General features: G+C 50.1%; 1 protein-coding gene across 2 annotated transcripts in view; it reads right to left on the bottom strand.

Moving 5' to 3' along the window:
- PTPRN2 (protein tyrosine phosphatase receptor type N2) overlaps positions 1–26,292 on the bottom strand; it is a 1,115,035-nt gene that overhangs the window by 641,931 nt on the left and 446,812 nt on the right. For both annotated transcript variants that reach the window (XM_051857048.2, XM_051857049.2), the window contains 2 exons: positions 2,085–2,291; positions 989–1,041 (listed from right to left, as the gene is read on the bottom strand). In XM_051857048.2, coding sequence (XP_051713008.2) covers positions 989–1,041; positions 2,085–2,291 — 260 coding nt within the window. The remainder of the gene's footprint in view (positions 1–988; positions 1,042–2,084; positions 2,292–26,292) is intronic.

Below are 26,292 nucleotides of genomic sequence, written 5' to 3'. Positions count from 1 at the left end.
TCGTCACCCTCAAACGCCCTAGAATCCCTCCCTGGAGCTTCCTTAAGGAAGGAAAGGTGTCTCCCTACCCAGTCCTCCCTCCACAACTCAGAGACGGGGCCGCCACTCATAATGAACAGGCCCAACAGTCTCTCATGTTCTCTGCCAGTGTTTGCTAACAGGCATTGAATCACAAAACACGAATACAGTGTGACAAGAGAATTACTAGCCAGACTTTTCTTTTTCCTATTTACTCCAGAAATCAGAGTTACAGAGATCTACACGATGCCATTGTTGTTACACATAAATTGATTTTCTGCATTCTTAAGACTTGAATTCATGCAAAAAAAAAAAAAAAAAAAAAAAAAACTTCCAAACAGGCAAACGAAACAAACTTAGGAAACATTAGTGCCCAGGCACTTTTGCCAGCTGTCTCCCTGGGCAGTGCTGTTTGAGTCTTCTGCGGTGATGGGTTCGGTATCTGAGCAGCCTGATACACCAGGCAGAGTGTAGATGAGCACCTACAGTGTGGCCAGGCCAGTGCAGGAACTGGATTCCTCATTTCTGTAATACTAAGTAATTTACAGTTTAGTTTAAATAGCTTCACGTGGCTGGTGGCTGCACATGGGACAGTGCGGGTCTTAGTGAGCTAGAGACCGTGTGTGTCCCCACAGGAGACGAGCCATAGACCTGCACCTACAGGACGACATCATGTACGCAAACTGGCACATGGGGTCACCACTCGCTTTCCCTTGGTGGGGAAATTCTAAGAGATACTAATTTTCCATGGTTTTCCTATTACTGCAATGGGTAAATATTAATTTATATTAAAATAAATACGATTATCTCAATAAGTACAATTTTATACTTGTTCTCAATTTGGGGATTATGAGGATTTTTTTTCTGCTCTTTTTTAGAAAGATAAAAGTTTGCATTTCATCAATGTTCTCAAATCATGGGCAAAAAAAATTTAGCAAGATAACTGTATCCAGAGATGCTTCTGTCTTACCTCTTGGTAAACTCTATCATCATCACCACCATCATCACCGTGTACCCTGTTATCTGTAAGAGACAGGCACGTTATCAAAGTCCTTGTCGAGAATGTCATCACAAGGTGTCACAGCGTGTAAAAAGACAACCACCTAGAATCCCTTCTTTACACAAGATGAGGAGGAACAACGTCGGCCTAATTTCTACCACAAAGTAAACCTTTTCCATTCGTAGGACAAAATAGTGTCCTGTCAATTTCATGAAAGAAGGGTTTGCCAGCAACAGGACAGACACAAAGTCAGTCATAAATTGCATTTCCCACTTCTGTGGATCTATGTGTCAGCTCACAGCAAGAAAAATCCATTGTACCTAGCAGCAGTTGATAATTACAAGAAAGGAAAGTGAAGTGTCTAACCCAAACCGTCTCGCAATTAAGATGGCTTCAGAACCCGTGCGGCGAGGCTGTTTGCTGGTGGCGCACGTTTCTCTCCATGAACACCCTATCCGCAGAGGGAGAGGGATGCGTATTTCCTTTGCTTTCTGGCCTGCTGAACGCACGGCACTGAATCAGGTGCCTTCAGGAACCCTGAGAAGCAATCAGGCCACAGGGAAGGGCCTTGCTCAGAGGAGCCTGGCCTGCGGTCATGGCCTGCGCAGGGGTCTGGCTGTCCACGTGGGTAGCGTGGGATGCGGGGCAGGAATTTCTTCCCCTCCCCTCAGCAGCCTCAGAGGTGGGTGCTGACATCCGAATGAACCCTTTTCACCGTATCATTCAAATATTTGACAACATTCACGCGCATAATCCAAACAAAAACACTTTCTCGCATTCCCATTCATTTTTTTACAACCCTGAAACCCAACACGGAGGAATTAAACATCCTCACCGAGAGCAATTTGCCATTCAACATAATTGCTCGGGTGGGCTTAGTCTGTTAAGAAAGCTTTTAGAGGCAAAAGTTCAAACAGATAAAAATCATTAATACAAATCCCCATGTCCCCAGGAGGAAGAATACATAACGGCATGGCAAGCTGCAGGTCTTCCACAGCTCTGAGGCCTCCCCCACTCCCCCCAGTGTCGACCCCCAAAGCGAAGGATCCAGCGGTCCGGAGGTCACCTTGGAGCGCGCCTGCCGGGCTGTCCACCTGCTCTCTCGGCTCCCCTGCGGCTCCTCTCGCGCGGCTGGCCTGACCTCCTCCTGCACCCCCACCTTGCATCACGTTGGCAATCATGTTTGCCATCTCATCCAACTCCAGGGAGCTCAGGCTGTCCACCTCGGCCTGCTGCTTCCTCAGGTCCTTGAGCAGGTTCTGAATGAGGTCTCCTGCAGAACACACAAAAAGGAACACAAGGAAGTGGCGGGTTGCTATACCCCAAGGAAGCCCAAGGGTACCGCGCGTGGGCCGAGAGCTCCCAAGGCAAAATCCTGCCAAAGTCGGACACGGCAGACATTCACCAGACACCTGTTACACTGGATTATGAATCGCCAAGTCACACGAGACCCGCTGGTCAATGCCATAGGTCAGCGTCTTCAGAAAACTCTTCCAGACGTGGAGAAGCAAGGGAAGGAAGGACAAATGCATTAGCCTGATTAGGAAGCAGGTCTCTGGACAACCATCGCCACAGCTGAGCGAAAGAGGAAGGCGCATTCAATCCATCAGTCTGTCGGTCACATAGGAGGGACAATCGGCTGTTTGCTTCTCATTTGAGAAAAAGAAAGACAATACTTGCAAAGGGACAGCCCCGTGCCTTGTCCTCTTAGACACGTGACACTGCAAATGTGGACACAGTCAGCATGTTTCCCATGGTGGATTTTCTTTCTTTCTTTCTTTCTTTCTTTCTTTCTTTCTTTCTTTCTTTCTTTCTTTCTTTCTTTCTTTCTTCCTTCCTTCCTTCCTTCCTTCCTTCCTTCCTTCCTTCCTTCCTTCCTTTCTTTCTTTCTCTCTCTCTCTCTTTCTCTCTCCTTCCTTCCTTCCTTCCTTCCTTCCTTCCTTCCTTCCTTCCTTCCTTCCTTCCTTCCTTCCTTTTTTCCCTACAGATAACAGATAAAAGCCTCAGGGGAACTCTGGCCACCATGGCAATGAGCCCTCTCTGTGATGTGACAACCTCTACGAGACAGCTGGGTCTGAGAGCTGAGCTGCAGGTGAACAGCCAAGTCAAGGAGCCCCCTGGAAATCACATCAGATGTAGGTTCCCTGGTAAAGCCAGCCCCCTCGAGTCTCCATCCCAAGCAGAAAGAAATCAGAGACACTACAGTTGTTGGGGACAAGATGGCTCCTCCCCCCAGTGAGGGTCCCAGCAGACGCCCCTGCCCTTCACAGATTCTGCCCCATCTCCTCTCCCTAGAGCAAGCTCCCTCTTCCGGGCCTGAGCAAGGACGTGCCGGGCATCACCACGCAAGGCAGGCAGCAATAAGAACAAACGTGGGGCAAGACGCCAATTTGCAAAAAGCCCCATAAGAACAAGCTGCATCTGAAATTGGCGGGCAGCTCACTCTCCAGCTTCGTCCTTGAGACCCCCACCCACCACCCCTCCTGTGCACCACAGATCCCTGCGCCCCCTACCAACCTCCCCTCTCCCCTTTGCCAACCACATAGAAAAAGACCAGGCCCAGCAGTGATGAAGACAGGCGTGCGGTCTGGCAGATCTGGGAGATCTACAGCTACACTCAGTACAGGGCCGGGCTCAGTGTCCAGCTCTTTCTGTGTGGTTCGTCTGCATTTTGCTCGCTTCTTCACCGGACACGGAGGATGTATCACCTCTACCATCAGAGAGACGTGAACAGGTGCCTCCTGGCTCCCAGGTGCCTCCTCTCAGGCCTCTCCCCTCAGAAGAGACAACACAGGAGGCTAGTCTCAGGGACCAGGTATCCAGAGAGGCTAATGGGACAAAGGCAGGTGGCTTTGGGGATGGGACGGGACTAATGACCCAACACTTTGCAATAGCTCTGTTCCCACTATTTAGGAGCAAGTCCAGCCAGCTTTGCTTCTGACACCACGAAGACAGAGGTAGTGATGTCCTCCATGACATTGAGCTGTGAGCCTGGATGCACCAGCAGTGGTTTTCAGAAACAGAAATGTGGACAGAGAAGCCGAGCTCACAGAGCAGGGGGACTGGGAAGAGGCCCCTGCGTCTGGCCAGCTTTATGTGTGGGCACTTTCGGGACCCTGGTAAGGAACAGGAGCAATAGGATCCCCCAGCTGAGGGGTCGGGGTCACAGGTTTCAGCTGGTGAGGTGACGAATTGAGGAGCTGAGCACTTTTGGGAGGAGGAGCACCCCAGGACTCTGCACCCAAGTCCACTACGGTTCTTGGCAAAGGGGCGTAGCCAGGTCTGGGTAGACTGCTGAGGGCAGAAAGTGTTGGGCTAACAGCTGAGCAGAGAGCAGAGGCACACAGCATGGGAGGCACTGGGGACCCTGCACCACCACCGCGCTGCGTGCAACCTGCCCAAACCCAAGATGCTGGCTGGTGCCTAAGGGAGGAGAGACGTTCACTCCCACGGTCAGTTCTCGGTTCACACACCTGCATGGCCAGCCGCTCCTGGATGGAGCGATGATACCACTGGGGGAGCAGACAGACTGACCCTCAAGATGCGTCTTCTGTGTTTTCAGCGATGACCGAAATGTCACTATCAGAAAGTCACACATTAGGCCATGGAGCACCTGTGCGCTGAGGGGGCAAAGCCAGGATGGCAGTGTCTTCAGAAGGACCACCAAAAAGAGGGTCAACTCTGATAAAATACAAGACGTAGTCTCATAGGGTCAGAGGATTGTCCCAAAGTCAACGGCTGCTAGGAAGCCCCACTGGGGGAAAGGGACGTAATCCCGAGTCCCTGTGTCCACAATGCATGCAGAAGCTGGAAACGTGACCTACAGTCACGGACAAGGCGGTAAAGTGAACTTGACAACAACCGCAACAGAACCATCACAAGTCCTATGAATGAAGAGCACATCATTTGCAATGAAAGAACTCACTGCACGGGGTTCACAGCAGATTAGCTGATGAAAGAGAGGGTTGGTGAATCCGGAGAGAGAAAATAGAAATTACTGTTATCTGAAGAACAATGAAAAATACTGGACAGGAATGGGTGTCTGGCTCAGTGGTTAGACACGGTTCAGCACACCCACGTCCCATCCTGGAGGGCTGGGTTTCAGTGTCAGCCCCATTTCCAATTCCAAATGCACACCCTGGGAGGCAGCAGGTGACAGTGCAAATACTTGGGTCCCTGCCACCCACTTGGGAGGTTCGGATGGAGTTCTGGGCTCCTGGCTTCAGCTTGGCCACCCCTGGCAACTGCAGGTATTTATGGAGTGAACCAACAGAAGGAAGATCTCCCTCTCTCTGCTCTCTTTCCAATAAAATTGAACAAATAATTTTTTATAAAATGAAAAATACTGAACAGACTGTGGGATAGTATCAAGCACGCCATACTGCCATGGAGTCCATCAGAGAAAGGAAAAATGAGACCACAGAAAAAGAAAAGATGTCCCAATAAAAAGTACACACATTTCCCAAATCTGATGGAGAATTAGCGTGGAGATTTAAGATGCTCGGTATATCCCAAGAAGAATAAATACAAAGAGAACCACATGACAGCATCTCATAGTCAAACTGCTGAAAAATCAAAGTTAAAGAAGATACCTTAGGGGCTGGCATTGTGGTACAGCAGGAGCCAGCAGACTGAAGCAAACAAATAAATCTTTATTAAAAAAAGGAAAATATCTCTTAAAAGTAGTCTGAGGCAGGTACTTTACCTAGTGGTAAGGATGCCTCCTGACTTCCCCATTAGACTACCTGGTTTTGATCCTGGCTCCATTTAAAAAAAAAAAATGTTTACTTGAGAGGTAGAGCTACAGACAGAGAGAGGGAGACAGAGATCTTCAATCTGCTGGTTTCTCCCCAAATGGCTGCAATGGCTGGAGCCGAGCAGATCCGAAGCCAGGAGCCAGGAGCTTCTTGTGAGTCTCCCATGCGGGTGCAGGGAGCCAAGCACTTGAGCCATCTTCCTCTGTCTTCCCAGGCCATAACAGAGAGCTGGTGGAAGAGGAGCAGCTGGGATACGAACAGGCGCCCATATGGGATGATGGCGCCACAGAGGGAGGCTTAGCCCACTATGCCACAGCACCGGCCCCGGCTCCACTCTTCACTCGAGCTTCCTGCTAACACCGACCTAGGGAGGCAGCAGTGACGACTCAAGTATCTGGGATCCTGCCCATCATGCGGGAGATTCCAGACTGAGTTCCTGGTTTCAACTCCAGCTGTGCTGACACAGCCATTCGCAGAGAAAACCAGTAAATGGAAGAAAGCCTCTCTCTCTCTCTCTCTCTTCTTCCCTCCCTCTCTCATTCTTTTGTTCCTCTCAAACAAATAATTTTTAAGTATATACAGCTGTCAGAGGGTACAAAGACATGTTTCACATGGCGGGAAAATGTTCTTAGAGAAATGGCGGTCACAAGACATACTGAATACTGAATGCTGTGTAAGAATGACATCCTATGTAATGAGATATGTCACAGTGTGTGTATATATATATATGTGTGTGTGTGTATGTATATATATGTGTGTGTATATATATATGTGTGTGTGTATATATATGTATGTATATATATATTTATGAATGGCATGTTTGAAGGGTCCAAAAATCCCTTCACTTCAGAAGACTATATCCAGTGAAAATATCCTTCAAACATGAAGGTGAAAAAAAACACTTTCTTAGCATGTATATGCAAAAATTTAAAAAGAGAGAGCGAGCTAAGACAATCTGTCAGCAACAGCACTGCACCACGAGGTTCTTCAGAGAAGGTGCTCTGCTTGGGAGACGCGTTCCACATAGAAGCTCAGTTCTCCGGGACACGTTGGAAAAGTCCCTGGGAGGGCAACTGTGTGGGGGGATTTAAAAAGACCACCTTTGGGGTCAGCGCTGCGGCTCACTAGGCTAATCCTCCGTCTGCGGTGCCGGCACCCCAGGTTCTAGTCCCAGTCGGGGCGCCGGATTCTGTCCCGGTTGCCCCTCTTCCAGTCCAGCTCTCTGCTGTGGCCCGGGAGGGCAGTGGAGGATGGCCCAAGTGCTTGGGGCCCTGCACCCACGTGGGAGACCCGGAAGAAGCTCCTGGCTCCTGGCTTCCGATAGGCGCAGCTCCGGCCATTGCAGCCAATTGGGGAGTGAACCATCGGATGGAAGACCTCTCTCTCTCTCTTTCTCTGCATCTCCTCTCTCTGTGTAACTCTGACTTTCAAATAAATAGATAAATATTTTAAAATAAGATAAAATAATAAGACTACCTTCCTTGTGGTTTCAATGTCTGTAAAATGTAACCCTTAGAGGGGATAAACCACTTGCCCCTTCTAATGTAGAGTTTACGAAACACAGGTTTACGACACAGAGGATGGAGGGTAACTGGAGTCACGCTGGCGTAAGTTTTTCTCCAGTTTATGTGAAGTGCAATGGCGATGAGGCTAAGGACACTCTCAACAAAGGCACCAAGGTATTTCAGTGGAGACAGTTAAGTCTATTTTTAAAAAGATGGAAAAAGCACTCGGGCAAAACACTTTTATCCCCAATCAATTAAATAACAAACCTTCTACATCCATAATGAGTAATATAAATTACTCCAACTAAAAGCATACAAATAGCCAAGGCACACATGAAAAAATATTCGGTCTCACTAGTAACCCTTGAAAGGCTACTTAACACCACGTTAAATGCATTTAGTGCCCACTGGAATGACCGAGATCACACTGTGGAAAGGAGACGGAGCCACAGGAACTCACGTACACTATTGGGGATGTGAATTTCTACAACCCTTGGGAAAACCACCCAGCCATCACTGCACAGACGTCTTTCTCGTGATCTTGAAGTTGTACTTGGAGGTGTTTACCCCAGAGAAATGAAGACTCACAAGATTCACACGTGAACATGAACAGCCTTGTGCATCCAACAGCTAAGGAAACAGACTCTCAGAGTCCCAAGGCCCACCGACAGGAGGATGGACAGATAATCTGTGGTCTACCCACGCCAGAAATGCAAAGGAATGCGCCACGGACACAGGCGAAGAGGTGGACAAAAGGAATCAGTCGCCAAGGAATTCCCTAAGTCTAGGAACATCGGAAGAGCGCTTGCCTGTGGCTGTTGGCATCAGGGGGAGAGCAAATGTTCCACATGGTGTTAGCATGCTGGCTGCCAGTGCGTGCGCGCGCACACACACACACATACACACACCACGTACACGGAAGACCTGCACATCGCACTCCATATAAATTTACCTCAACCACGGCAACAAAAGAGCGTGCTCTAAATAAGCTCCCTGGAGTCTCATTTCCTATCTTTGAAAGAACACCTGACTCTCCTAAGAGTGTCATGTTGAAATTTCCAGCTCCGACATTCACAGGTGTAAGTGAGGGTCTAACCACCGCACCTCTGCCTCCCCGAAGAACGCTGGTGCGGAGACGCACAGCTGGCCAACGAATTCCCTGCAGTACCTCTGCCCTCCTCACTCCGTCCTCTCACCTAGATGGGGTGGGAGGTGTTTCCTGCTTCTTATAAGTGAAGATGTTTGGGCTTTTGACCTTTTTCAGGGTTTTGTTCTTCGGGAGCTACCCTAGAGTTGCATTTGTCATGCCTCATCTTCCTCACCAGCAGGTGGAAGAAAGCTCTGGGCACTGTCACAGGGAAATGACTCTGTACGTAATGGAGAACATGCAGAAAGTATATGAGGATTCCTGGAGACTTGCAAAGTCCCAGACACCCGGGCAAGCCCACAGGAAGCAGGGGGATGCTGGCTGTAATTAGCCAGACTTCCAAAAACAGCGTGGCTGAACGCATGGGCAAATGCAGGTGGCATCTGTGCCCTCTGGGCGTGGCTGGGAAGATGAGGCATGTGGCTGCTGTCCTTCCGGGGGTGGGGGGGAGGGCTTGTGTCTAGGTCAGCGCCACAGCAGGAGGACGTCATAGATGTTGTATCTGGCCAGCACAAGCCTCACCCCCCCCAAACAGAGCCAGCCCAGTTATGTAGATCTTCAGGACTTTTCAAAGATGATCTCTTACAGCCTACTTTAGGGGTCACTTTTACTTTTTAATTGTAGCTCATTTTTCAAAGAATATCTTGCTACACTGCCATATAAAAATATTTAAACCGTGTTTTGCTTTGGTTTCTGACCACTCTGTGCCATGTGCCCCAAGTCTTGCAAGCGAAGGGTCTCTGGGTGACCAGGACGCCTGCTGGTTATGAAAATCTAAGCATCCCCATTATAGGTATATCTTTTGTTTTCAAAGATTTATTTATTTATTTGAAAGTCAGAGAGAGAGAGAGAGAAGGAGAGAAAAGGGTCTTCCATCTGCTGGTTCACTCCCCAAATGGTCACAATGGCTGGTGCTGGGCCTATCTGAAGCCAGGAGCCAGAAGCTTCTTCCTGGTCTCCCAGGTGGGTACAGGGGCCCAAGCACTTGGGCCATCTTCTACTGCTTTCCAGGCCATTAGCAGGAAGCTGGATTGGAAGTGGAGCAGCTGGGACTCGAACCAGCGCCCATATGGGATGCCGACATCTCAAGCGACAGTTTATCCATTTCACCATGACACTGGCCCCTACAGGTATATCTTAAACAGGGCAGTACACAGAGCTCAACGTGAGAAGGGACAGATGGCATCCTTCACAGTAAGTTTGTCGGTTTAATTGTGGAGACCTGGGGCCGTTAGTCCCCTTGACACTCTCGGACACGGCTAGCAAGTCCTTTGTTCCGGCTGATGGGAAAGTCTCTGAAATACTCCCCCCGGATGGTGATGTCTTCACCAGCCACACCCTGGTTTCTGCATCAGCCACAGGTTTCTGAACGTTGTGCCATCGAGGGTCTTGCTGACCCTGTACCAGGGAGAGCCAACTCCCAGACAGCAAACTCTTACCACATTCAGGGCCACTGTCCACCCACCCTGGTCACCCTCAGCGCCCACAGCCTGGGGAAATTATTCAAACTGGCCAATCCCAGCCTGCTCACCCTGCCTCACCCACTTCTCCCCAGAAACCACACTTACGTCGCTGGCTCACCACCCCACCCCACCCCCTGTCTGGTGCTACCCTGAGCGCCCCCAACCCCACCTCCTGGAACTGTGATTGACATTTGGCAGTGGTGGTCCCCCGACCAATTGCCCTCACGGGATGGGTTTTACACCTGCTTCCTGTAGAAGGAAGTGCAGTTCTCTTTGTCTTCTCCCCTAGATGGGAGTCCTGGACTGGGCGACAGCCCCCACCCTACAGCCCCAGAACCCCCCATCAGCGCCCCCCACGGCGGCCCCTGCCCAGTGTTCATCGGCTGAACACTTGCTTTCAAACACAGCTGCAAGGCGTGGACTTGGAAAAATATCCCTCACTTTCTTATAAGCGAGAACATGCTTGCAATGTTTCCCATCCGGCTCCCCTTTCTATAAGTCACAAAAGGCTGAGCGCTTGAACAATCCCACGCAAACAGTGTCAGTATTCCTGCTTCTCCAGGCTGATACGAGGTACATGTTGTCTTGTAGAGAGGATAGAAGACGTGCTTTGGAATTAAAGGCAGGCGTGTGTCACGGGCATTGTTGCTGTTTTGAGCAACGTGCCGCTCACTGCAGCCTTCCAATCAGAAGGAACCATCTCAGACCCGCACCTGCGCCACCGAGCAACAGGCCAAGTCTAACCTTTTCATTTTTCTCACAAGACAATCTCCTCCCTACCAAACCCCCTTTTCTTTTCTGGTGCTTTCTATCTCACCAAGTCTTATCTCACTTGCCCACGCCCACAGGTCCAACACGGACAACAAAGGACTCACTCCATCTCAAAGAAAATGGAAATGGGGTTGGGGGGTGGGGATAAGGAGGCAGGAACGCATCAAGGGAAAAGCAATAGCCACCAGCTTCAGTCTGCAAGTACTAGAAGGGACTTCTGGCCCATCAGGCAAACCCAGCCAGCGCCAAGGTTCTGTCCCCCTGGAGCGTCCACCGGCCTGGAAGAGAGCACAGTGATTGACCCCCAAAGGTGACCAGCAGGGCTGCTAAAAGAAACCTGGAGAGAAGAGTCACGTCAGTGCCCCAAATCACCACCCTTCCATGCGTAGGAGTGAGGGCTGCAGCCTTGGCCAGCCTGCCAGGAACAGGGCTGTGATACCGCCATGGGAGCCAGGGCCCTACATCCAAATTTCCTCTGCGAGAAGGAACCACAGGTGGGAAATGAATGAAAGCTCTCAAGGGACAGGCACTTCCCAGAGAGCCCTGAGAACCCGCACGGCAGGCGAGTGTCTCGGCTACTCCCTGTTCCCAGGTGAGCTGGGACAGATCAGAGGCCACCTCTCGGGCACGGGCAGGTGCTGCCCACATGTCCACGAATCGCAATAGGGAGCTTCCCAGGTGTCCCCAGGAGCAAGCCATCTTCAAGTCAGAAGATCCCTTTGTCCCGACCACATAAAGGAAAGAGGATCCCCCAGCCACAAGAACTCAGAGCAGCCACCCAAGACTGTAGCCAGCACATTCCAGAGTCACCAGGAGCAGGCTGGCTCACCATCCAACATCAGCTGAGGTCCCACTGGGCACACAACTCAACAGGGAGTCACAAAGCCCAGAGACTCCTCTCAAACACAGCGAGGCCATCCGGGGTCCCAGAAAAGCTATCCTGGGGTGCTAGAGGGCAAGGCTAGAAGGAGGCAGTTTCATAACATATTCTTCTTGCAAGGCCCTGTGTCTCTAAGGGGCCTGAGAAAGGTGTCTGTCATATTTTGATGAACGGTCAAAGGATGAAAACGATGAACGGTCAAAGAATGAAAATCCCTTGGCTTCTGAAGAGGGTTGAATGAATTCTCACATTTAGAACTTCCAGTGGCCACGAGTCCTGTTTCACCATGCAGACCAACACATACTTCCAAGAAACGAATGTTTTTGCACTCCCCAACGTTTACATGGGGTGTGTGCTGGGATTATGCCATTCGAAGAGGCTATAGTACTGCGAAGACAGAGAGTCAGCAGAAAAGTGTCCAAAGAAAGATGACACTGGGGAATATATCCCCACAGGCAACTCACTCTACATCATCCAGATGATATGGAGTGTGTTGACTCTCTGAAGGATGCAACCTGTGCTTGTTGGGCCATTGCAAGGAAAAGGCATACAAAAGGCGTACAGTGTCTGTGTGTGCAATGGTGAGTGGATGTCACTATGATCTAAAAAGCACACACAACACAAACCAAGAGGTGTGCTGAGACACCCTGCTCTTCACAAAATGGTGCTGACTTGTTCTACCAAACCGACATAAAGGCCAAGAACTTACTCTCACTATTCTTGGAGAGAAAAAGTCCACATCACTCACATTTTCCAAGTCCACTGCAGAATACCAAGAGCACAGCAAGCCTTACTTTGCATCATGGTGAGAATGGGAAGTCATCCCAATATAAACTGTGTCATGATGAATGCCACGCTCAACCACACAAAGGCCGTGACTGTGTGTGGGGGCACAAGGAATGGAGAGAGAGGCTGGGGACCTGCAGTTTTCAGATTTGGCAGGCATCCAGCCTCGAGAAACTGAGTATGTCCTGTGGTTGGCTACAAAGGAAAGAAACAGAAAACCTGAGCAACAGAGGATGGTGCAAAGCCAGAAGAAGCGCCAGACTCGTGGAGGGGCTGTGTGTGGATGGCAGCATAGACACCAGATGTGGGCCGGAGCCCCACTGTGGTGGGGAGCCCCACTTTACTTCCTCAGGCCCAAATATTCCAGAATCTGTATTTGACCTTCCTTTGCTATAGTTCTAGTTAAGACGTTGGCTCTCAAGTACATATTTAAAACTCCTATCTGTCAAATTTTCCATCCTTGTGATACTATGCCCTCGGGATTGTTGAACTGGATTGACAAGGAGAGTTGACTGTTTTCCAGTGAGGAGTGCACTGCTACTTAAAAGGAAGACGACAATGGCGTATCCCAAATATGATTCCACAAAGCCATGAGCTGATGGAACTACAAGCAAGGACGGTGGAGTCCAAATTAGGTTATGGGGCCAAGTGTGGCCCCGCTACTCATACTGAGTGATGTTGGGTAAGTTCCTGAATCTAATTATGACTCAGTTTCCTTATCTGTAAAGCGAGGACATAAAACACACACGAGAAACCCATGTCTGGCATATTCCAAGTGCTTAATAAATTGCAACCATTATCATGGTGAGAATTTTATCATAACGAGGAATCAGATTAGGCCTCCTTGTCTTTCACTCCTCCTTCCAATCCATTCCAAAGACAAATACTGGGATCTCTATGGAGAGCTCTGGCCATAGGTCATTAAAATCCTCAGATAGGAAACAAAGAACACACAACCAGAGAGGCTCTTGGAACGCTTAGTTTTACAGACTGGTACCTCCCAACCTGTTCAACATTCAGTGGAAGACCAAGCACCATGGGCAGGCATTTGGCCTAGCGGTTAAGACACCTGTGACCCATATCACAGTGCCTAGGTTCATGGCCTGGTCTGGCTCCTGATTCCAGCTCACTGCCACAGACCGTGGGAGGCAGCAGGTGATGGTGCAAGTCCTTGGGTCCCTGCCATCCACGTGGAAGACCTAGACTAAGTTCCCGTCTTCTGGCTTCAGTCTGACCGAGGTGTGACCACTGCAGGCATCTGGGGAGTAAACCAGCAGATGGGAACTGAGACTGCCAGTCTCTATCTAGAGACAGACTAGCAATGGAATAAACATCAAATAAAATAGGATTATGTACCATGATTCTGCCCAAGTACAAACCTACATTGAAAAGAATGTGAACTTCAGCCATTAAAGTCAGACCCCCGGCTGCACCTCTTCACCCATCACCCACCCCTCATCTACCCAGACTCCCATTCATTTGCTCATCCATCCATCATCCATCCACCTGCCAACACAGCCATCTGTCTATCCACCAACCCATCAATCATCCATCCTTCTGTCATCCCTCCTTCTAAACAGCCTTCCATCCACTGTCCATTTCAGCAACTTGTACTGAGCATCATTGTGTTCAACAGTTAGAATAGAAATTATTGCCGGCGCCACGGCTCACTAGGCTAATCCTCCACCTTGTGGCACCGGCACACCGGGTTCTAGTCCCGGTCGGGGTGCCGGATTCTGTCCCGGTTGCCCTCTTCCAGGCCAGCTCTCTGCTGTGGCCAGGGAGTGCAGTGGAGGATGGCCCAGGTGCTTGGGCCCTGCACTCCATGGGAGACCAGGATAAGTACCTGGCTCCTGCCATTGGATCAGTGTGGTACGCCGGCCACAGCGGCCATTGGATGGTGAACCAACGGCAAGGGAAGACCTTTCTCTCTCACTGTCCACTCTGCCTGTCAAAAAAAAAAAAAAAAGAATAGAAATTATCACAAGAAATTTGAGAAATTAAAGGTATGATGTTCGGGGGGAGGTCTAAAATATTGTTAGCACACAACAAAATGTTTTAGGATGCAGAGAGACTTGACTAGTAGATGGTACAAACTTAATATGTGGGACATCCACATTTAAAACCCAAGAGAAGACTGAATACCAGCACATCTCAAGTCATTTCTCTTTCCCCCAAAAATAGACAAGTATTTAGCTTGACAGGTTCCCCAAAGTGTCACTTATAAAAGTATTTGTAAGGCAAGTGTACTTCCCGAGTTTCAACTACACAACCTCCAAACTTTCACAATATAATCTATTTATAAACCTCTGTCTCAGCTTTATTCACGGAAATTAACAATTAAATTGACATACACTTACATGTGATGAATCCTTTTCTCTACAAACCCTTTAATTATAAAAACTATAACATTTTACTAAAAAATTTGAATAATTCTTATTTTTTAATCTCTAACAAATGCAACCCAATTAGTTTACTGATTTTGTAAACTAAATCTAAATTATGTCTTCCCTACTTTTTGCAAACTATTACTGTATAATTTGAAATATAGGCTACCTAGAGCAGAAAGTGGCAAGAATCTATTTTAAGGAGAAAATTAATAAAACATGAAAAATAAGATAGAAAAAAAAGAAAATGCCCTACTGTATATTGAGCCTCATTATAAACCCACCAAATCTGAGTGGCCTGCACTGTGGCTACAGTGGCACAAAACGTGAGGAAATACAATTATCTAAGCTTCAGAACCACTGCAGACAGACACTGCTGGTTCTCGTCTGAGCGCTGAGGCTTATCCAGGAACAACACCGACCCCTGTGGACAGCTGCTGCCTTGTCAGGCCTGTGTGTGTGTGCACGTGCATGTGTGCGTGTGTGTGTGTGTGACCCCTCAGACACCTGCTGCCTTGTCAGGCCTGTGTGTGTGTGCGTGTGTGTGTTTGTGTGCGTGTGACCCCTGCAGACACCTGCTGCCTTGAGCAGACCATGTGTGTGTGTGTGTGCATGTGTGTATGTGTGTGACCCCTCAGATACCTGCTGCCTTGTCAGGCCTGTGTGTGTGTGCGCGTGTGTGTGCATGTGACCCCTGCAGACACCTGCTGCCTTGAGCAGGCCATGTGTGTGTGTGTGTGTGTGTGTGCATGTGTGTATGTGTGTGACCCCTCAGATACCTGCTGCCTTGTCAGGCCTGTGTGTGTGTGCGTGTGTGTGCATGTGTGTGCTTGTGTGTGTGCACATGACACTGCAGCCTTGAGCAGGCCGTGTGTGTGTGCATGCGTGTGTGTACACGTGTGTGTTTGTGTGTGTGTGTGAAACCTCTTAGACACCTGCTGCCTTGTCAGGCCAGCCTGTGTGTGTGTGTGTGTGTGTGTGTGTGTGAACATTTTTGGTGGACACTGGCTTAGCCAGAAGTTCAGCTGGCAAGAATATTCTGTCCCTGAGCCCCTTGGCTGCCCTGGTCTCTGTCAGACCACCCTCAGCCTGCAGAGTTGAGGTGTCCATCCTGAGGGCGTCCTGAAGGTGGGTACCCTGCCCCTCAGCTGACCTGGCACAAACCGAAGCTGGCCAGTGGATGTCTCATGTCCCCTCGCAATGACAACTGCATTTCTAGGTTGAGCCAAGGGAGTCACGCGATTTGCCAAAAATCCCTGAGCCCAGAATCCAATGGACTTTTAAATAATGTCAAGGTTGACTGTCTATCTTAAAACTTCTCTGCCTTTGAAGATCTCGAGTTTATCCCCAGCCTCCCTCTAATTCCACACTGTGAACATAACATAATGGGGATTATTGTGGCTGGAGTTGGAACACAAAGAGGAGAATATGAATTTTCATGGTGATTATTCAGACACTGGCTGTCAGCAAACTGACCCGAGACAAAACCACAAAGCAGGCTCAATTTTCCTTTGCACATCTCATCCTGCTCCCAGCAATGTGAGTGTCTCTTAACTCCCTCCTGCCACCTTCTGGGTGGGAGGCCAGGGTCTGCCCGCCCTCCTGCATAGACAAACACTTCTTTCCCCACCAGCCCCCTGGCCCCCACACAGCCCTCAGGTGAACGGCCCTTCCAGCAGCCCCTTGCTTGGGGGCTGACCCATTCCCAGCCCCCTTTGGGTATCTGATGAGGGAGCTTAGGCCATGAAATCGTCCCCCACTCCACCTTCTTCTCCCCTGCACCCCTCCCCTCCTCTCCCCTTCCTTTCCCTTCTCCTTCTGCAAACATTGATCGCTGTTTCTTTGCACCAGTTCCCTTGCAAGGTGCAGAGGTTAAGTCAGTGAACAAACTCTCTGCTTCCTTAGAACTTCTGTCTAATATGAGAGGTCTTCACAAAGTTCACGAAAATGTGCATTATGAAAAACAACCCATGGATTTCAGCAATCTTGGTGACTAAGTAAACTTGCGTTTTCATTCTATTTCCCGTGTACTGTTTGAAGTATCGCCATTTTGGAATAGATGAAAATCAACTAAGAACATAAACACAGACTGTGCAATGGAGACAGATGCACTAGAAAAACTACTCCAGGGTCGGCCGGCGCTGCGGCTCACTAGGCTAATCCTCCACCTTGCGGCACCAGCTCACCAGGTTCTAGTCCCGGTTGGGGTGCTGGATTCTGTCCCGTTGCCCCTCTTCCAGTCCAGCTCTCTGCTGTGGCCCGGGAGTGCAGTGGAGGATGGCCCAAGTGCTTGGGCCCTGCACCCCATGGGAGACCAGGAGAAGCACCTGGCTCCTGCCTTCGGATCAGCGCGATGCACCGGCCGCAGAGTGCCGGCTGTGGCGGCCATTGGAGGGTGAACCAATGGCAAAAGGAAGACCTTTCTCTCTGTCTCTCTCTCTCACTGTCTAACTCTGCCTGTCAAAAAAAAAAAAAAAAAAAAAAAACTACTCCAGGGTGTGGAAGAGAAGACAGGGGAGGAGGGTGGGAGGGTGCTGCTTTATAGAGGATTCTTAGGGAAGACCTCACTGAGAAGGTGGAGGTGAGGCATGAGCCCGGAGGGTCCTGGGGAAATGCTCTTTAGGCAGAAGTAACAGTAAGTGCAAAGGCACTGAGGCAGAAACCCCCCAGAGTATGTTGGGTTGCAGGACAGAAAGTGGGCAAGAGTGATTTGAATTCAGCAAGTGAGGGGAAGAGCTAATGGGTTATAAAGCAGCAGACGTGTCAGGGTGGGTGGTCCTACAGATCTCACAGGGTCTTACACACAATGATAAGGACGGTGGTGTTTACTGAGTGAGATGAGAAGCCCTGGTGTGTTTTTTGAACATTGTGAATAATCTGATTTGAATTATATTTTTGAAGAGTTATTATTTATTTGAAAGGAAGAATGAGGGGCTGGCGCTGTGGCATAGCAGGTAAGGCTGCCGCCTATAGTGCTGGCATCCCATATGGGCGCTGGTTCACATCCCGGCTGCTCCACTTCCGATCCAGCTCTCTGCTCTGGCCTGGGAAAGCAGTAGAAGATGGCCCAAGTCTTTGGGCCCCTGCGCCCACGTGGGAGACCCAGAAGAAGCTCCTGATCCTGGCTTTGGATTGGCACAGCTCCAGCTGTTGCAGCCAATTGGGGAGTGAACCAGCGGATGGAGGTCCCCTCCCTCCGCCTCTCCTCTCTCTCTGTAACTCTGGCCTTCAAATAAATAGATAAATCTTTAAGAAAAAAAAAAGGGCAGAGTGAAAGACAGACAAAGGGGTGGACATACACACACACACACACACACACACACACACAGCTCTTCCATCTGCTGGTTCAGTCCCCAAATGCCACAGTAGCCAAGTCCAGACCAGGCGGAAGTTAGGAGCCAGGATCTCCATCTGTGTCTCCCACAAGGGTTGCCAGGGGCCAAGTAATGGGACCATTCTCCCCTGCCTTCCCAGGTGCGTTAATAGGAGACGCTGGAGATGCAAGCCACAGCTTAACCTGTGGCACCACAGTGCAGCCTGATCCCCAATGTTAAAAGGACCACTCTGTAGCACTGAGGCAAAGTCAGAGGCGGGGAGGCCCCAGGACAGTCTCATCTGATCCTGCAGGGGATGGCAGGAGAGCGTGTGAAGCAGCTCCAAGGGGAAAGTGGGGCATCTGGGTGCTTTGCAGACAGCCCCGGAGGGGTCAGCTAATACACTGGGCCTGAGCAGGTGCTAAAGGAGCTGTGGAAGCACCTATTCCAGTATGGGGAGTCCGGGGAGGGCTCAGAGCACCCACCTGGTAACAAGAGTGGTGCCAGTGCCGATGGGGACTATGTAAGGCACTCCTGCTGCTCAGAGGCTGTGGGAGCCAGGCCAGAAATCCTCGAGGAGCCCCAGCAGTGTTCCAGAGAGGGCAACGTCACCCCAGGGGGCAGGGTGGGGTGCAAGCCAACCTGGTTCAAACCTCGGCCCTGCCATGTGCCTGCCTTGAGACCCCCTGGGGCACCCTGCCCAGCCTTCTCCAGCCTCAGGCTCTGCACCTGCAGAATGGACCCAACAGCTCCCACCGGATGGGTTGCTGTGAAAATGAAATGAACTAGGTTCTTTTTGCCCACTTGTCCAATACTCTTGTATGCACCACTGTGTTCCCTCGCCTAACAGTCTGTGCTACTCCATAGCTCAGAAAAACCCTCTCACAGTGCCTACCACCTCTTTTCCTTCAGTTCTTTGGGTTCTAGTCTCATTAGACAGAGGGAGGAGCAGAATTATACAGCACCACACAATAAAACCTTGCAGTCTTTCGAGATAAAGATTGGAGAACAGAAGACACTTCCAGGCTTTTACGGTGACTATTGTTAAGTGATGTCCACCTTCAAAACGCAATAATAAAGTATAATTCCTAAAACCAACTCCTCTCAACTGCAAAAGAAACTTTTCAGGTTATCATTAGTAACAAAAAAGAGCTTTAAAGGAACCTGGGATCTGGGCTGGTAGATTCCAAGTCACTAGCTTATTGTGGGAACAATGCATTCTAGAAATCCCCTCCCATATAACCTGTTTAAGCCCCACACACGCGCATTTTATGACCACACTGAGTTACCTCAAAGGCACTCGCTGTCAGTCATCTGAAGATGAACAGAAATGACGCAATACTTCAAGTCTAGCTGGCCCTGGTGGATTGAAGAACTGTGCCACTGAGCACAATCAAATACCATGAGCATCAAAGGCAGCGCTCTTTTGTTCCATCAACTGCACCATATAATTCAGAGATCTGGCCAGCTTATAATGACATTTTAAGTAGCTTTCAATGCGCCAAGTGGGCCCCAGCAGGGCAATTACACGAAATGTCAGGACATCAAATACGTGAGGTCTGGAGTAAGGGATCACCTCGCAACGACTCCATATGCACAAGTGTCATGGGCCTGACCTACTAAAATTATATGGCTTAATAGGGTCTCCCAGACAAAATGGTATAAGCTGTAGAGAACGAGCAATCACCCACAGATAACCTCAACACAAAATCGCTTTAACAAAGACGACGGGAAGCATGCATGATGGGTTTTGCTCCTATGTGCCTTCATCCGCATGTACAAGTTCCTATGAAGGTGCACGAGGTTTAGCCACAACCGTAACCATCATCGTCATCAGTATCATCACCATCAGCCATCACCATGAGGAACCACTGTGTTTCTTTTCTGTAGAGGGTGCACAGCCCATTACACTATGGGAGTCCAACACTTGAGTATTTGGAAAGGATTTAAATAAATTCAGCACAAGCTTATTATTTTATTCTGTCTTCTCTAGGGGTTCTGCCCAGAAGATATGGGTATAAGATGTCAACATCCCGTCTATGTGCACTGAAAACACCCTAAATAACATGAGTACATTCTCCTTCCAATTTGAGGGGCCAAGGATACCGGAGCTAAGTGGCATATCTCTCTCACTGGCTAATGGAAACTGACCGAACCGCGGTAGGGATGAAGTGTCAGGCCAGGCCATTTCACACTCCCAGGACTGACTTCTCCCTGTTGACTTCTCTATGATGTGCAACAGTAGCATAAAGAAGAAAAAGTGTCCAATTAGTTTGGCATTAACTATGTAACTTTCGTTGATGGTGCAGATTGGCAGTCAACTTGCTTCTCACAGAACGAATCATTTAGCCTCCCACTAACAGGAGCTTACTGGCTCAGATCAACAACTGACAGACGCCAAGGGCAGGCATGCTAGACACGGGCTGGGTTGCAAATGCCAGTCTAGAGATGGTTACCAGGGGCCGTGATTGGCACCTGTCACCTTAGCTCAATAAGCTAAGTCAGCATTCACAGGAGAGTGAATACTGAGTGAGGAGAGCTGTCCAGCAACATTCCAGAAAGGCCAAGTCTAGAGGGCGGGTGATAACACACGATTTATGATCAGACCCAAACCAACAGCCCTGGATCTTTAAAACCCCAATTCCATCCGTGGGGGCCTCGGACATGCTCCATGACCCTGAGACCACTTCCTGTGCTTCCCGGGGACCACCCTGAGCCTCAGAAGGGAAGCATCAGCATATATAGTTAGCGGTCTCTACCAAGCTGATTTTCAGGTTGGAAAAGTGACAAGAGCATGACGTCCCATGTGGAGGGCCCTGACCTCGTGGGGACAGCACTCTCTTTCCATGTTGCTCCAGAAAGCCAGGTAGAAAGTGAAGGGAGGCCGGTGCCACGGCTCAATAGGCTAATCCTCCGCCTGTGGCGCCGGCACCTCGGGTTCTAGTCCTGGTTGGGGCGCTGGATTCTGTCCCGGTTGCTCCTCTTCCAGTCCAGATCTCTGCTGTGACCCGGGAAGGCAGTGGAGGATGGCCCAAGTGCTTGGGCCCTGCACCCATATGGGAGACCAGGAGGAAGCACCTGGCTCCTGGCTTCGGATCGGCGCAGCACGCCAGCTGTAGCGGCCATGTTGGGGGTAAGCCAACAGAAGGAAGACCTTTCTCTCTGTCTCTCTCTCTCACTGTCTAACTCTGCCTGTCAAAAAAAAAAAAAAAAAAGTGAGAGTGACGGGAACAGTTTCAATAAGAGCCCAAATGACTCTCAAAGAGGCAAACTTCAGCTCAATACTCAGAATAAAGAACATTCGAGCAAACACAGCTGGCTGACGGAGGGGTGGACTTCACAGAGAAGCACTGGGCTCACAGGTGCTCAGGCAGAGCCAGAGAGCTCATCAAAGTCAAAGATGTGAACGGAGTTCACGACCAAGTCTGAAAACAGTGTCTGTGCTGGAGTGGAGGCAATGGCTCCGGGCAGAAGGCGGGGCGCGGTGGCACGCCCAGGCCTTCCCTCCGGTCATACAAGCTGCAGCCATCGGGCCTAGTTAACTCACCGGGTGCATTCTGAGCAGGCGACGTGTGACCAGAGAAGCCACACTCCTGTGTGTGAGTCACAGAGACTCCAGTCCCCTCTCCTCCACTGCAGGAATGCGGCTACTGCCAACCTGTGATGGGACGGTGATGGGCTGATAAAGGCGCCAGGCATTGCACACTCAATGTGGGAGGAGCTCTTTGATAACGGAGCCACCTTCGCTCTGCTGTCTTAGAAGGTGCTCCGAATCTCCGGCGAGGGGCATGGATCCAGGAGAAAGGGCTTATCAGCAGTTTCCTTGTGGAGCCGGGACCCGGAGGCAGCCTCTTTGCTCCAGTGAATAGGGAGCCAATTTGGTCTTGTTATTCTTCAAAGCCAAAAGGCATGATTGGCTTTAGAGCACTGAGCAACATTGCCCTTCACTCAAATATGAATGGATTTTGTCAAAAATGAAACAGGTAGCAGGTGCTTCCCTTCAAGTGAAAAGGACCCCAAAATTGTGGGCACATTTTCTCCAGCATGATAAAAGCATTTGAAAGTAGCTTTTCTATATTGTAATCTTCCATTGTCACCAGGAAAAGCCAAAGTCTGGGTTCAGTGCCCTGCTGAGATTGGGGGTGCAGAGGATATGCTGTGATGCGTGTGAGTTTTCAGGCTGGGACCCCCAGGGGCAGCAGGTGAATGGGGGGCTACAAGGTTGTGGAAAGTTCAAGTGCAAAGAGGACAGGAAACATGTTTTCCCTGGATGGGGAAGAGCATCAGACACTCTATATGACTGCTTGGGACGTAGCCAGTGCTTTCTGAGGGACGGAATTGATGAGTGGGCATGCCCAGCCTTTCCTAATGACACAGCCATGCATGCTATAGCAGACGCTACTCTTCCAGCGCCCACATCAGTGTGATGAAACCCATCTTAGCACAGGTGGAGGACTGGGGGTGGGCGACCACACAAGTGACAAAACACCTGAACACAAGACAACAACAGGGCATGTGGCAAGATCTGAAAGATCTAGGACAAAAGTTAGTAGTCTGGTCATACGACGCAACATTCATATTTCTTGATATTTACTCCAATGAGCTGGAAATTGATGTCCACACAAAAACCTGCACCTGGATGTGAAGGGAAGCTTTGTTTGTGATTGCCACCACTTGGAAGCAACCCAGATGCTCTGCAGTAGATGAATGAGTGAAGAAACTGCAATACCCAGACAGCGGACTACTGCTCAGCACCCAACGGAAGTGAGAGATGGAGCCATAGGAAGACAAAGAGGAACCTGGAATGCACATTGCTATGTGCAAAAACGCGGACCTAGAAAAAGACTCTGTTCAACATTCCGTGGGAAAAGACAAAGCTGCAGAGATCACACCAAGATCTTGGGTGGGTGGGAAACAAGGATTACCAGGTGGCATGCAGAGGGTTCATGGGACCGTGAAAATGATCTGGATGGCACCATGGTGGACGATACCTGTCAGCACACTTTCATCCAAGTCCACAGAATGTACAACAGCAAGAGGGACCCCTAATGCACACTGTGGAGAAAGAGGTGTCAGATCAGTGTGTTTACCAGAGCAAATGCACCCCTTGGGTAGGGTGTTGTTAATGAGGGGCAGGAGGGAGGGACAGGAAGAACGTGAGAAATGTCTGTGCCTTCCTCTCAGTTTGTCTGTGAACTTAAAATGACTCTAAAAGACAAAATCTATTAAAATAAAAGAATGGGTTTAGACTATATTAAAAATCGGGGACTACTGAGCCTAAGGAAAATTACAGTCAAGGTTCCGAGATCTGAAAAGATTGATGCATAAAGCTGTGAACCATACATCACATGGACTGCAAAAGTTGACAAGCTGAATAGAGTTTACCAGATGGACAGAGACATAGAGATGGCTTCGATGTTTTACTCAATTTCTCTTTTTTGTTTGTTTAAAGATTTATTTATTTATTTGAAAGAGTTACACAAAGAGAGACAGACAGACAAAGAAAGAGAGAGAGAGAGGTCTTCCATCCGCTGGTTCACTCCCCAATTGGTCACAACGGCCGTAGTTGGGCCAATCCAAAGCCAGGAGCCAGGAGCTTCTTCTGGGTCTCCCACACGGGTGCAGGGGCCCAAGGACTTGGGCCATCTTCCACTGCTTTCCCAGGCCACAGCAGAGAGCCGGATTGGAAGTGGAGCAGCCGAGACTTGAACCAGCGCCCACATGGGATGCTGGTACTGCAGGTGGCAGCTTTACCCACTACACCACAGCAACAGCCCAGTTTTACTCTAGGAGGAGGAGGAGGTGGAGGAGGAGGAGGAGGAGGAGGTGGAGGAGGTGGAGGTGGAGGAGGAGGAGGTGGAGGAGGTGGAGGAGGTGGAGGAGGAGGTGGAGGAGGAGGAGGTGGAGATGGAGGAGGTGGAGGAGGAGGTGGAGGAGGAGGAGGTGGAGGAGGAGGAGGTGGTGGAGGAGGAGGAGGTGGAGGATGAGGTGGAGGAGGTGGAGGTGGAGGTGGAGGAGGTGGAGGAGGAGGAGGTGGAGGAGGAGGAGGTGGTGGAGGAGGAGGAGGTGGAGGATGAGGTGGAGGAGGTGGAGGTGGAGGTGGAGGAGGTGGAGGAGGAGGAGGTGGAGGAGGAGGTGGAGGTGGAAGAGGAGGAGGTGGAGGAGGAGGAGGAGGTGGAGGAGGAGGTGGAGGAGGTGGAGGTGGAGGAGGAGGAGGAGGTGGAGGAGGAGGTGGAGGAGGTGGAGGAGGTGGAGGAGGTGGAGGAGGAGTTGGAGGAGTTGGAGGAGGTGGAGGAGGTAGAGGTGGAGGAGGAGGAGGTGGTGGAGGCCATTGCAGACAATTGGGGAGTGAACCAGCGGTTGGAAGACCTTTCTCTCTCTCTCCATCTCTCCTCCCTCTGTGTAACTCTGACTTTCATATAAAAAAAAATCTTAAAAAAAAATAGGGCAGCCTTCAGAGAGGGGGGGTGCTCATCTTGTACAAGGATCAGGAAAGGTTTCCCAAGCAGTTTGGGAACATTAAGCTGGGGTTTGCTGGGGGGCCTGAATGACCCATGACTGCCAGCTAACACCAGACCCAGCTGGACAAGACCAGCCTCCTGTAAACACACAGATCCTCCTTCTAAAAGCTTGCTCTGCTCTGAACACAAATGCTCATTACTCTGGGTCCCATTTCTACTTCAATGGAAACACAGAGAAGAACAAGTTACACATCTTCGGGCTGCAACAGGCAAATTCGGAATGGGAAAACTGCTCAAGACAAATGACCGGGCCGGTGCTGCGGCACAGCAGGTTAACGTCCTGGCCTGAAGTGCCAGCATCCCACATGGGCGCCGGTTCTAGTCTTGGCTGCTCCTCTTCTGATCCAGCTCCCTGCTGTGGCCTGGGATAGCAGTGGAGGATGGCCCAAGTCCTTGGGCCCATGTGCCCACGCGGGAGACCCAGAGTAAACACCTGGCTCCTGGCTCCTGGCTTCAGATCGGTGCAGCTCTAGCCATCTGGGGAGTGAACCAGTGGATGGAAGACCTCTCTCTCTGTCTCTACTTCTCTCTGTAACTCTTTCAAATAAATAAAATAAATCTTTTATAAAAAAAAAAAAAAGACCAATGACCTAGATTCTGATAAAAGAAATTCTAGGAAAGAAAAAAGAGGGAGAAGAAGGCTCCATCGATTAAAAGGGGCTGAACAAATCTACCCACCCACTCAGTGGGCCCAGTGGGCGTCCTGCCTCAAAAGAACCAGCTGTGGAGAAACAAGGCAGCTGGTAAACTTGAGCACTGAAAAGGTATTTGGCAATATTCAGGCATTATGATGAATCTTTATGAATGGGAAAACTATCGTGGCTAGGTTTATCCGAGAGTCCTTATCTCCCAGCAGTACAATACTGAAATATCGACAGATGAAATCATTTGACGCCTGAGTTTGCTTTAAAATCACCCAGGGAAGGAGCAGAAGGTGTGAGCAGGTACAAATACACTGCAAAGAAATCCCAGGGGTTACCACCTGCGGGAGCCAGGAGATGCACACATGGGGGCTCCTGGTAGCACTGCTTGGCAGCTCCCAGCCAGTGCAGCTGGGAAGACGGGATGCAAGAAAAAGATAACCAGTGCTACAAGCATCAAGGGGAGAAACGCCAAGGACATTAGGTAAATGTAAGGATCACTGGGCGGTGGAGAGTGGATTTTTCAAGGGCCAGAGTCCCCAGCATCTGCAGCTTGGAAGGCGAGCAGAATGGGGAGGTAGCAAGGCAACGGGCAGGCAAGCAGTGTAGACAGTGTACACAGCCACAGCGAGGCAGAGCCTGGTCTACCTGGGGACATACCCAGGTCTCCAGTCCCTCCAGCAGGGGGAGCCGTATGTACCACTTCCTGTTTCCAATGACCAGGACAAAGGTCATCAGTAAATGGACTGTTTAAGTTGTGGGAGGTAGGACAGGAGACAGAGAAGGGAGAATGAGACAAGGACAACACCTCGCGGCTTCCATGAAGGAGCGCAAATACAGGGGACAGGGTGGCCGGCCCCCTAGAGAGGGCACCACGGCGGCAGAGGGTGAGCCCGCTCTGAGCTGGGCACGACCAGAACGCACGGTGATCGTGTGAGAGCCAAGACAGCAGCAAAGGCAACCCCACGGAGTCCATGACGCGTACGGGTGCAGAAGCCGCGGAGTCAGAGCGGTGCCCGGTTTAAAGTAGAAGAGGAACAGCCTCCAAGAGGAAGACACTCCAGGAAAAAAACAACTTCCTGTACACAAACATCAGCCTCCT

Source organism: Oryctolagus cuniculus, chromosome 7, assembly GCF_964237555.1.
Source record: "Oryctolagus cuniculus chromosome 7, mOryCun1.1, whole genome shotgun sequence".
Classification (NCBI taxonomy): Eukaryota; Metazoa; Chordata; class Mammalia; order Lagomorpha; family Leporidae; genus Oryctolagus; species Oryctolagus cuniculus.
This window is presented reverse-complemented; position numbering and strand designations above follow the sequence as displayed.